Raw genomic sequence first — 12,168 nt, forward strand, 5'->3', positions numbered from 1 at the left:
AAAATGTACAGTAAGTGATATTTCAAACCTAATGTGAGTAATTACCTGATGGGTTGTCAATTTGTAGTCCCTCGACAAGAATGTTGAGGTTTATCTTCCTGAGGATCTCCAGCATTCTCAAGTCCATAGGGCTGCATCATGATATCCAGTGTCTTCTCTCTCAGCATGCTCCAACTGGGCCTTTGGGATGTGACTAAAGTAATCAGCACACCATTATTCTGGTGCCATTTAAGTCTCCTTTCTTCAGCTCCTCCAAAGTGTTCAGCAGCAGCTCAGGAACTGATTTCCCTGGTGTAGATCACCAGATAGACGACCACAAAGTGGTTTCCTTTATCGTTTTTGGAAGGCAGTATTCATGCATTTCCCATTATCCTATAACATTCAGACCGAGCTGAATGTTATAGCACTGAGCTGAACTTTATCCCAACAGGTGAGTTAGGGGTGGAGTTTACAGATAACTCATGAGTGTGTTTTTAGCTGTACTCAGGCTTTACATGCGAGTTCTCATGTTTTTTTGTTTATACATTATTCATAAACCCTCTTTGTATTCTTGCCACTTGTCTGCTTTAATTGGACAGAAACATGTGTAAATAGATCATTGCATAATAAAAAGTATCCAATCAAACCCTATAGAATATTAAAGAACAAACTCACAGGCTTTTGTTCCAAATGTGTATTTTATTAGATTTCACTGAAAACTGTTAACAGCAGAACACACAGCACTATCAACCATCTGTTACTCCAGGGCTTATTCGGGATGGAGCAACGCTTACTGTACAGCCAGATAGAAATATATAAAATAGAAAAGGACAGGATTCTCTGTCATGTGGAATTAATAGGAACTCATGTAATCTCAGCTCTATCCATTACATTTCTATCTGTAGCGTTGTGAGTGTTGCCCCCTGTTCCATCATTCCCAGTCCTGCTTTGGGAGATAGTCATCTTAAAACCCCAGACCAGCTACCTTTCTTTACCCTCCCTGGCTGCATGTCAATACTTTACGGTGTCTTCCTCTTTCGTCTGCACTGATCTGAAAACAAGACAGATGAAAACAGTAGATATCTATGAGGAACCTGCTTTTACCTGTCACAGTTCTTTATTTATCAGTGCAGATGTAGGAGAGGAGACGTAGTGAGGAAGCCAGTATAGATATTTAAGATGCAGCCTCCTTCCTTCCCTCTCCCGGGTCAGGTATCCCTCTCTCGGCAGCTGTACAGGTGTGTGTGTGTATGTATGAAAAAGAGTATGTTGGGTGTGTAGTCTTGTTGAGAGGGTGTCACCATGGAGACACACTTCCTGTTTGGTTGCTCAGTCGTCGTCCACAGTAGGGGTGATGGTCACGCCCCTCCTGATCTGGCCCCAGCCAATCAGACTGCAGAGAGAAAATAGACAACCAATGATGCGATAGTCAGGGTAAACAGCCAAACACACACATACATACATATATATATATATATATATATATTATATATATATATACACATACATACATATACATATATGAAATCAAGTCAAATCAACCCCTCCCCTCTCTCTTACCGCCAATGTTTCTCCACACGACGGCTGAGAGCGATCTTCTCTCCAACCTCTGTACAGACAGGGTTGGTCAGGACGATCTTGGCCAGATCAGCCTTCACTGCACTCACTCTGCCGCCCGTAGACAGACTCCCGATGTTCACCATCAACACCTCGTTCTTAGACAGCTTCTGGACCTGAGGGGAAAAACACAGAAACAGAAAGAAGACTGAGTTGGAGTAGACAAAACCTCTCACTTACTGACACACTCTCACTGGGTGCATCTCTAAAGACGCTTTCTCCTCTAAATTTAATTTTAAAATCCTGCCTGTTACCATCCACAACATTGCAACAGCAAGCCTAGGAGTGTCAGGCTACAGTTCCAAGTGTACAGTGCTGACCTTGGCGGCCTTTTTGTCTCCTTCAGTGCGGACTCCCAGAAGCCTCCTCAACAGGAAGTAGGAGATTTCCAGTTCTGTGAAGATCTCAGGTAGTGCTCCGACCGCTCCCAGCACCTGGCCAACCATACGGTCAGCTCTGCACAGTGTCGGATCAATCTTAGTGCCTACACCTGGATAGGACAGAAAACACACATACCTGAGTATTTAAACCTATATTAGAAAGACCACACACCTGAACCACCATACTGTCACAGTAACACACAAGTACATACCGATGAGTCCCCCGGGTGCTGCGTACTGTAAGTCGTTGTGTTCAGCAAAAAGTGAGACGATCTTGGAGAAGATGGGTTTACACATCAGCTTCCCCTCATGGTCCTTAGACACGATGCCAGGACGCACCTCCAACTCCTGACCCACCTGGAGAGGGACCAATATATAAAAGGAGCGAGGCAGGTAGTGAGAGAAAAAGGAGGGAGATGAGACAAGAAAGAGAAAGACAGGGTGAATGAGACAGGAGAGGAGAAACAGAGAGAGGAGGGAGTGACAGACCAGGGAATGAAAGTGAGTGAGAGCTTCATGAGAACTTTGCGCCATAGGACCACTTGCCCATGATGCCTTGGGGAAGAGGAAGTGAGTCCTACCTTGAGCACGCCTTTTAGAATACTGCCTCCGGCCACACCTCCTTTCAGGTCGTCAACCTCACATCCCGGCTTGTTGACATCAAACGACCGGATCACTGAAACACACAAACTCAAACCACATTAACACACACCCACAAAACATACACACAACACATGATAAACTGGTACAAGTCATCACGTGTCTATTCTTACCAATCAGTCTAGGTTCTGAGGTGAAGTCTCTGATGGGGACAGGGATCTTCTTGACAATGTATTCACACACCACCTCTATGTTGTACTTCAGCTGGGCTGAGATAGGAATAATAGGTGCTCCCTCTGCCACTGTACCTACACACAACAGGAGAGAGGTTACACACACTTTAAAAGGAGAGGCAGAGGGGTTAAACATCTACATTCACTACGCTCAGGCAAACAAACACATTCAGAAACACACACACAATGCTTTACAGGACAGAGCTATTCCAGCCACTGACCCTGTACGAAGGCTAGGATCTGTTCGTACTGCTCCTTGGCCTGGCTCTCCTTGACCAGATCAATCTTGTTCTGGAGGATCAGGATGTGTTTGAGCTTCATGATCTCTATGGCAGCCAGGTGCTCAGAGGTTTGGGGCTGGGGACACGACTCGTTACCCGCTGGGAGAGAGGAAGGAGAGGTGTTAGACAGAGCAGTGTATGTATGTATCAGATCAAAATCACAACAATGTTTATTTGTCACGTAACATATGCACATCTGTTAATCGCAGCAATGTCAGAGTCCGGAATAAAACAAACACACATACCGGTCAAAAGTTTTAGAACACCTACTCTTTCAAAGGTTTTTCTTATTTTTACTATTTTCTACATTGTAGAATAATAGTGAAGACATCAAAACCATGAAACAACACAGTAACCAAAAAAAAAGTGTTACAACAAATCAAAATATATATTATATTTGAGATTCTTCAAATAGCTATCCTTTTCCTTGACAGCTTTGACTGGCTTGGCATTCTCTCAACCAGCTTCACCTGGAATATTTTTCCAACAGTCTTGAAGGAGTTCCCACATATGCTGAGCACTTGTTGGCTGCTTTTCCTTCACACTGCGGTCCAACTCTTCCCAAACCATCTCAATTGGGTTGAGGTCGGTGATTGTGGAGGCCAGGTCATCTGATGCAGCACTCCATCAATCTCCTTGGTCAAATAGCCCTCACACAGCCTGGAGGTGTATTTTGGGTCATTGTCCTGTTGAAAAACAAATGATAGTCCCACTAAGCACAAACCAGATGGGATGGCGTATCACTGCAGAATGCTGTGGTAGCCATGCTGGATAAATGTGCCTTGAATTCTAAAGTCAGAGTGTCACCAGCAAAGCACCACCACACCATCATACCTCCTCCTCCATGCTTCACAGTGGGAACCACACATGCGGAGATCATCCGTTCACCTACTCTTCGTCTCACAAAGACACGGCAGTTGGAACCAAAGGACAGATTTCCACTGGTCTAAATGTCCATTGCTCGTGTTTCTTGGCCCAAGCAAGTATCTTCTTATTATTGGTTTCCTTTAGTAGTGGTTTGTTTGCAGCAATTCGACCATGAAGGCCTGATTCATGCAGTCTCCTCTGAACAGTTGATGTTGAGATTGTCGGTTACTTGAACTCTGTGAAGCATTTACGAAGGGCTATATAAATATTTGGGCCGCAATCAGAGGTGCAGTTAACTTTAATGAACTTATCCTCCACAGCAGAGGTAACTCTGGGTCTTCCTTTCCTGTGGCGGTCCTCATGAGAGCCAGGTTCATCCTAGCGCTTGATGATCTTTGCGACTGCATTTGAAGAAATGTTAAAAGTTCTTGAAATTTTCCAGATTAAAGTAGGGAAAATATATATATTGTCAAACTGAAATGTATCTTCCACATTAACTTTCAGAGAGGTGCAGGGGGCTGCCCAGAGAACAGTGGGTAAACTGCCTTGCTCAGGGGAAGAACAACACATTTTTACCGTGTCAACTCAGGGATTTGATCCAGCAACCTTCCGGTTACTGGTCCAACGCTCTAACCACTAGGCTACATGCCGCCCCCAAATAATGATGGACTGTGGTTTCTCTTTGCTTATTTGAGCTGTTCTTGTCATAATATTGACTTGATCTTTTACCAAATAGGGCTCCTGTATACCACCCCTACCTTGTTACAACACAACTGATTGGCTCAAACGCATTAAGGAAAGAAATTCCACAAATTAACAAGGCACACCTGTGAAATTCAATGCATTCCAGGTGACTACCTCATGAAACTAGTTGAGCGAATGCCAAAAGAGTGCAAAGCTGTCATCAAGGCAAAGGGTGAAGAATCTCAAATATATTTTGATTTGTTTAACACTTTTTTGGTTACTACATGATTCCATGTGTTATTTCATAGTTTTGATGTCTTCACTATTATTCTAAAATGTAGAAAATATTAAAACAAAGAAAAACCCTTGAAATGAGTAGGTGTCCAAACTTTTGACTGGTATTGTACATATAAATAATGGTGTGTATAAACAGTATGGATATGATACATTGATTTGTTTTGTTTAACGTTTAAAAACGACCACTATAGGTTTTCCGTTTAAAACGACAAGAAAAAAATCATAAAATTCCACGTCAATTCACAATGTAGAATAACGATCCTATTATATATGTTTGACCGTAACGGCCGGGCAATGAATTTATATCCACCACAACCCTTTACAGACATACAACGCAGCTACACGTGATAACTTTTCAGACAATTAAAAAAAGTGCCGCATCAGAAGAGTCTGTAGCTTTTCAGACAGTAGATTTCTGCTCAGGCATATCATGTTCTATTGTTTCCCTGACAACAAGAAACATTGCTGATTGATGTGCTGCTGTGTTGTTTCTAATGGTAGGGTAGCTAGATGTGCTTTATTTCTACTAAATGTCTTGGTAAGTCACAGTATTTCAATAACTTTAAAGCACTATTTTAAGAGAACGTGGTCTGCGTGCAGGCAGGCAGGCTGCGCGCAGCAGATCAAGATGTGATTGACAGTTCTGGTCGCATTGCGATAGTCCCGCTTCAGAAGCAGCATTACTTTACAGACAAGTAAAACGCCGTTCATATCTCCAGAGAAGGTTTTGTGTCTGCATTTAAAAAGCCGTAGTGTAGCCTACCCTAACAGACCACATTCCATTATATCTGAAAAGGGTCATCGATACAGGCTACCGGTAGTCATTTCTGTCATTTCATATTATGAGAAAAAAACACCTCCTCCCACTCAGCAACGAAGAGTACCCTGTGCTTCCAAGACTGGCCAGAAGATACCTCTGTATCCCGGCAACATCGGTTCCATGAATAAACTAGGATATTCTAAATCAAATCTAAATGTTATGCCACAAGCACCGAATACAACACGTGTAGATCTTACCGTCAAATGCTTACATACAAGCCCTTAAACAACAATGCAGTTCAAGAAATAGAGTTATGAAAATATTTACTAAATAAATAAAAGTAAAAAGGAACACTAAAAAGGCTATATATAGGGAGTACGGTACAGAGTCAATGTGCGGGGGTACAGGTTAGTCAAAGTAAATAGTCCAGGTGGCCATTAGAAACTGTTAAGGAGCCTTTTGGTCCAAGACTTGGTGCACTTGACGTGCTGTAGCAGAGTGTGAGAGGAAAATTAACATGTTTACCTGCTTTGTCTAATATTAATAGTTAACAATTATATATACTTAACTGTAAGACATTTCAGTTCTACTAATTCTGTGTTTTCATCAGGGTGCATACTCCAGCTCCCTGCAGCTAGTCAAGGCGTGTGGTCAATTACATGGGTTTTACTCAAGATAGTAGAGGTCGACCGATTATGATTTTTCAACGCCGATACCGATTATTGGAGGGCCAAAAAAGCCGATACCGATTAATCGGACGATTTTGAACATTTATTTGTAATAATGACAATTACAACAATACTGAATGAACACTCATTTTAACTTAATATAATACATCAATCAAATCAATTTAGCCTCAAATAAATAATGAAACATGTTCAATTTGGTTTAAATAATGCAAAAACAAAGTGTTGGAGAAGAAAGTAAAAGTGCAATATGTGCCATGTAAGAAAGCTAATGTTTAAGTTCCTTGCTCAGAACATGAGAACATATGAAAGCTGGTGGTTCCTTTGAACATGAGTCTTCAATATTCCCAGGTAAGACGTTTTAGGTTGTAGTTATTATAGGAATTATAGGACTATTTCTCTCTATACCATTTGTATTTCATATACCTTTGACTATTGGATGTTCTTATAGGCACTTCGGTATTGCCAGTGAAACAGTATAGCTTCCATCCCTCTCCTCGCCGCTACCTGGGCTCGAACCAGGAACACATCAACAACAGCCACCCTCGAAGCAGCGTTACCCATGCAGAGCAAGGGGAACAACTACACCCAAGTTTCAGAGCAAGTGACGTTTGAAACTCTATTAGTGCGCACCCAGCTAACTAGCTAGCCATTTCACATCGGTTACACCAGCCTAATCTCGGGAGTTGATAGGCTTGAAGTCATAAACAGGACAATGCTTGAAGCATTGCAAAGAGCTGCTGGCAAAACGCACGAAAGTGCTGTTTGAATGAATGCTTATGAGCCTGCTGGTGCCTACCATCGCTCAGTCAGACTGCTCCATCAAATCATAGACTTAATTATAACATAATAACACATAGAAATACGAGCCTTAGGTCATTAATATTGTCGAATCCGGAAACTATCATTTCGAAAACAAAACGTTTATTCTTTCAGTGAAATAAGGAAACCGTTCCATATCTTATCTAACAGGTGGCATCCCTAAGTCGAAATATTGCTGTTACATTGCACAACCTTCAATGTTATGTCATAATTACGTAAAATTCTGGCAAATTAGTTCACAATGAGCCAGGCGACCCAAACTGTTGCATATACCCTGACTCTGCATGCAATGAAAGCAAGAGAAGTGACACAATTTCACCTGGTTAATATTGCCTGCTAACCTTTCTTTTAGCTAAATATGCAGGTTTAAAAATATATACTTCTGTGTATTGATTTTAAGAAAGGCATTGATGTTTATGGTTAGGTACATTTTGGAGCAACGACAGTCCTTTTTCACGAATGAGCACCGCATCGATTATATGAAACGCAGGACACGCTAGATAAACTAGTAATATCATCAACCATGTGTAGTTATAACTAGTGATTATGATTGATTGATTGTTTTTTATAAGATAAGTTTAATGCTAGCTAGCAACTTACCTTGGCTTCTTACTGCATTCCCATAACAGGCAGGCTCCTCGTGAGGTAGGTGGTTAGTGCATTGGACTAGTTAACCTTAAGGTTGCAAGATTGAATCCCTGAGCTGACAAGGTAAACATCTGTCGTTCTGCCCCCGAACAAGGCAGTTAACCCACCGTTCCTAGGCCGTCATTGAAAATAAGAATGTGTTCTTAACTGACTTGCCTCGTTAAATAAAGTTGTAAAAAATAATAAAAAAAAAACAAAAAACTGCAAAACCAGCATCCAAAAATACCGATTTCCGATTGTTATGGAAACTTGAAATTGGCCCTAATTAATCGGCCATTCCGATTAATCGGTCGACCTCTACAAGATAGCGGTATCTGGAACTGACAATTGATTTAACGGGTTGGTGATAAAACCTACAGCATGCATTTCATAGAATGAGTTGGTGTTGGATAACAATGAGAGGAATCAAACTCTGGTTTCTATACAATAAGAACAGTCTTCACAACAAATGCTATCTGACTGGGGGGGGATCCTCCTTTCTCATATATCAAGTCTCACCTTTTGAACCATTCCATACATCTGATGTTCGTCATGTAGGCTAAGAGGGTGCATCTCTGCTATAAAATATATTTGTATTCTTTCTATGTCAGAGCTGCTTGGCACAACAATCAATAGTGTTGGGTCGACCAGCCTCACCGGCTGCCTTACATTTTGAATAAAGTAATATCCCGATCGGTGATTGACCTTGTCTTTCCTCATTTTTGATTAGAATTTCAACGACAAGAGAGAACAGTCTACGACTTGGGTGACTGGAGTCTGACCATTTTTTGAGTCTTCCTTTCACACACCGCCTAGTATATAGGTCCTGGATGGTATCAAGGCAACAGACCAAAGACTGAACACACACTCTCCTCATTAGCAAAGAGAAAGAGCAGGCAGGCCAGCGCAAGGGAGTGAGAGGGGCCGACAAAACCGTGCGCCTAGTAGGCTAGTGGTTAGAGCGTTGGACTAGTAACCGAAAGGTTGCAAGATCGAATCCCCAAGCTGACAAGGTAAAAATCTGTCGTTCTGCCCCTGAACAAAGGCAGTTAACCTACTGTTCCAGGCGTATAACACAGAAAATTAAATTTTTTGTGATAATTGCACTGTGATTTGAATTATGTAGGGGGTCAAAAAAATTATGTTTGGGATTTTTCTTAACGTTAAGGATCCAACTTTGTTTAAACGTAATTCCCAACGTTGTATAAATACTCCTAGCCTCATGGACATTATATGAATAGACAAGGTGTGTGTGGATGAGAATGACAATTGACGTCATATTAACATATCAGAGGTGGAGTCTTACCAATGAGGAGGAGGGCAGCGTCCATAACAGCTGCTCCGTTCAACATAGTGGCCATCAGAATGTCGTGACCAGGACAGTCCACAAAGGACACATGTCTGACCAGTTTGAAGTTGCCCTTGGTTCCAGGGATGTCTGTAGGGAACTCATCAGGAGTACTGGAGCCACACGACCTGTAGCACTCTGGCCTGGGACAGCTGGGGTCATCCAGCTTATACACCTAGAGCAGGGAGGGGAGGGCAGGTCAGTAGGGAAACATCACCTGTGCTACTGGTACTATGCCATTTCCATTCTCTCGCATGTATTCTGCCCATGTCACAGCCCTTCATCATGTGTGATCCTATTTCTGTTAGGGTCAATGGCCACTGTTGCTTACCTTGGCGTTAGCGTAACCTAGCTTGATTGTGATGTTCCTCTCCAGCTCGTTCTTGAAGCGGACAGTGTGAACCCCTGAGATGGCCTTTACCACCGTCGACTTCCCGTGGGCCACATGACCAATGGTGCCTACAGGGCAGGGAGGACAGAGAGTGTTACTGGAGGTGCTATGTGGAGGAGGCAGTGGAGGAGGGTATTAGGGGTCAATGCTCACACGTAGGGCTACACTATTGATCAAGTTCACAGAAATCGCAATACTGACATGTGCAATACACATATCGCAAGATGTGGCGTGCAATATTTTGAAACGCATCTCAGCAGTATGTAATGTCCGTTTTTATAGTTTACTCCTTTGTTTTTTCTCCTCAAGGCTGCTTCCCACACACAAACCCATGTTACTCAAGCTGCGCAGTTCCTCCTCCTCGCTGTTGGATTCAGCCTATGTTTGTATGCTGTTCTATTTAGGTCAAATGCATCAACCGATTGTTCCAAACCAGAACATTCTATTTCTATGATTCCAACAGTTCACCCAAGTGTTTTGATTTATATTGCAAGTGCAATCGCAATATTTGGTATATATATTTTTTTAAGCAAGTCCATTTTGTTCCCCTATGCTGCAGCCCCACAGCATAACATTACCAATAATATGTCTGAATCCTTATTTCCACAAAGGCAAATGTCAACATACAATCAGACAGGCTAGAATCAGATCAAGTGAGGGGTGTGTCATCTATGGCTGATTTCCCAAGGTCTCAAGTTAGACACCACTACTGTAGGGGATTGGTTCTGGTTCACTCACCAATGTTGATGGTGGCCTGTCTGCTGATGATCTCTTGAGAGAGAGGAGTCAGGGTGGACACATCCTGTTGAGAGAACACACACAGGTCATTGAAGTATGCAAAGTGTAGCACATGGGGATGTGAAACTTACTCCTCTGCCTTGTCTTGCCACTTGAACCGCCAAATTGTAACTTTTAAGTGGTGCTGACTGGTAAGATGCTTCAGGAAAGCTGTCACGTCTGCTAGCAAGGCAGAGGTCCTGGGTTCAAGTCTGGTGGAATCAGGAGTGGTACTCGCTAAGCAAACAGCGTGACTTCCGTTATAAAAGTATGGTATCTAGTGGGCTAATAACATTATGAGAGCTAGCCATGAGAAGTAAATAATGGATGATTTATTGTGTGAGTATCGTGAGCTATGACATTGTGAAGCAGACAGTGGAAGCCTAATCTATTCTGCATAATTAAACGGGACCTGTGGAGCGGCTGGAAGTTTACCTGACGTGCTCCTAGTGAAGTGACCATCAGGTGCTGATGATACCATGGTAAAATATCCCCATCAATAATATCGACTAATTGAACAGCGGATCTTAATAATATATTTTTTAAGTGTTGAGCATAGGTCATTCACACAAAGGAATGGGCTGTTGTTCAGTTGTGCTGCGACATTTCCTGTCCATTCAGGGAAGATGTGCACTGAACAGCTGTTTACTTTTAATTTCAGTGACAACTGCACATACACAACTGAATGCAAACACGACTGACTTGGAGGAACAAATGTACTTGTAGGTCTAGAACGTTACTATATATAAAAGAGAAAACTGTCTTTACTCATTGGGCATGGCTGAATATGGACAATCCCCACGTTGCTACGACAGCCAAGCTAATGTTAGCTAGCTAGTTACTGTTAGCATGTGCCGGTAAAACAGTCCCTTTCCCAGAGCCCGCAACAACATCATTATTCATATTTTGTTCGGTGACTTTTAAAGAATCTAACCATCACTATCCATATCATCAATGTTGAAAAGATCAACACTCACCAGATCATTTAGATCTTGTTTGGAAAGATGAGGCTGACCCAGCGTTATTCCAGACTCGTCACCCGCCATCTTAAACGTAAAAGGAATTTGAGTATGTTGCGGCGATTGCCTGAAAGATTTAGTACACCCAAATTCTACTCAGCAAGTTGTGTCTCCTGTAATATCACCAGTCAGACATGACAGTTGTCAGAAATTAGATGTTTCATCGTGTGTTATCGTGAATTGTATAATAGAAATGTATGATATATTTGGTGAACGACTCAAAAAAGGGTCCTTTCGTTAGGGATGATGCAATATTCTAATTCACTAGCAATTCAAAGCCCTTCTTTACACAATGTTCACTGGTGCTGTTGACAGCTCCTGTGAAGTAACTGCATATAATTAATATAGTTTCATCGATGTGCTTTTGTTTGATTTACTCATCATAAAAGAAGTGAGAAAGAACTTCAGATACATGCGTTGGGTCCGTCCTTTATTGATGACTTCACTCGTTATTTGTCCATTTGTAGTTTTTTCATAATTTTTTATTGTCAAGTGCCCGCTCTATGTTATATGATACATTATCGCTCTCATTTTCTCAATAGTATCTCATTCTCCATATCCCGTCAATCATTCACCAGCACAGCCCCTCCACTATCAATAAGGGATCGTAGCTTTCACCTGGATTCGCTTGGTCAGTCTATGTCATGGAAAGACCAGGTGCTCATAATGTTTTCTACACTCACTGTATGTGATCGTATAGAAATGTAAGTAAGGTTTGAAATTATTATGTTTTAGTCAAATATTATATATGTTTGTGCTTCTTGCTGTCAATTTGTAGTCTACAAATTATTTTTAAGTAG

General features: G+C 41.9%; 1 protein-coding gene across 1 annotated transcript; it reads right to left on the reverse strand.

Moving 5' to 3' along the window:
- Positions 1 to 658: 658 nt before the first annotated feature.
- eif2s3 (eukaryotic translation initiation factor 2, subunit 3 gamma) lies at positions 659 to 11,431 on the reverse strand. Its single transcript, XM_024374461.1, has 11 exons — positions 11,327 to 11,431; positions 10,311 to 10,374; positions 9,513 to 9,640; positions 9,140 to 9,356; positions 3,031 to 3,189; positions 2,750 to 2,884; positions 2,558 to 2,652; positions 2,189 to 2,333; positions 1,917 to 2,086; positions 1,540 to 1,712; positions 659 to 1,372 (listed from the first exon to the last, which is right to left on the reverse strand). The coding sequence occupies exons 1-11, from the start codon at positions 11,393 to 11,395 to the stop codon at positions 1,309 to 1,311; spliced, it is 1,419 nt and encodes a 472-aa protein (XP_024230229.1). The 5' UTR covers positions 11,396 to 11,431; the 3' UTR covers positions 659 to 1,308.
- Between the last annotated feature and the right edge of the window lie 737 nt (positions 11,432 to 12,168).

This window comes from Oncorhynchus tshawytscha, linkage group LG16 (assembly GCF_018296145.1).
Source record: "Oncorhynchus tshawytscha isolate Ot180627B linkage group LG16, Otsh_v2.0, whole genome shotgun sequence".
In the NCBI taxonomy this organism is placed as follows: Eukaryota; Metazoa; Chordata; class Actinopteri; order Salmoniformes; family Salmonidae; genus Oncorhynchus; species Oncorhynchus tshawytscha.

Excerpts from the sequence above, each read along its gene's own strand:
- eif2s3 (XM_024374461.1), bottom strand. The coding sequence starts at position 11,395 with ATGGCGGGTGACGAGTCTGGAATAACGCTGGGTCAGCCTCATCTTTCC. Across the intron at positions 9,641-10,310 it reads ACAGGCCACCATCAACATTG|GCACCATTGGTCATGTGGCC; the intron begins GTGAGTGAACCA and ends CCTGCCCTGTAG. Across the intron at positions 9,357-9,512 it reads TAGGTTACGCTAACGCCAAG|GTGTATAAGCTGGATGACCC; the intron begins GTAAGCAACAGT and ends TCCCTGCTCTAG.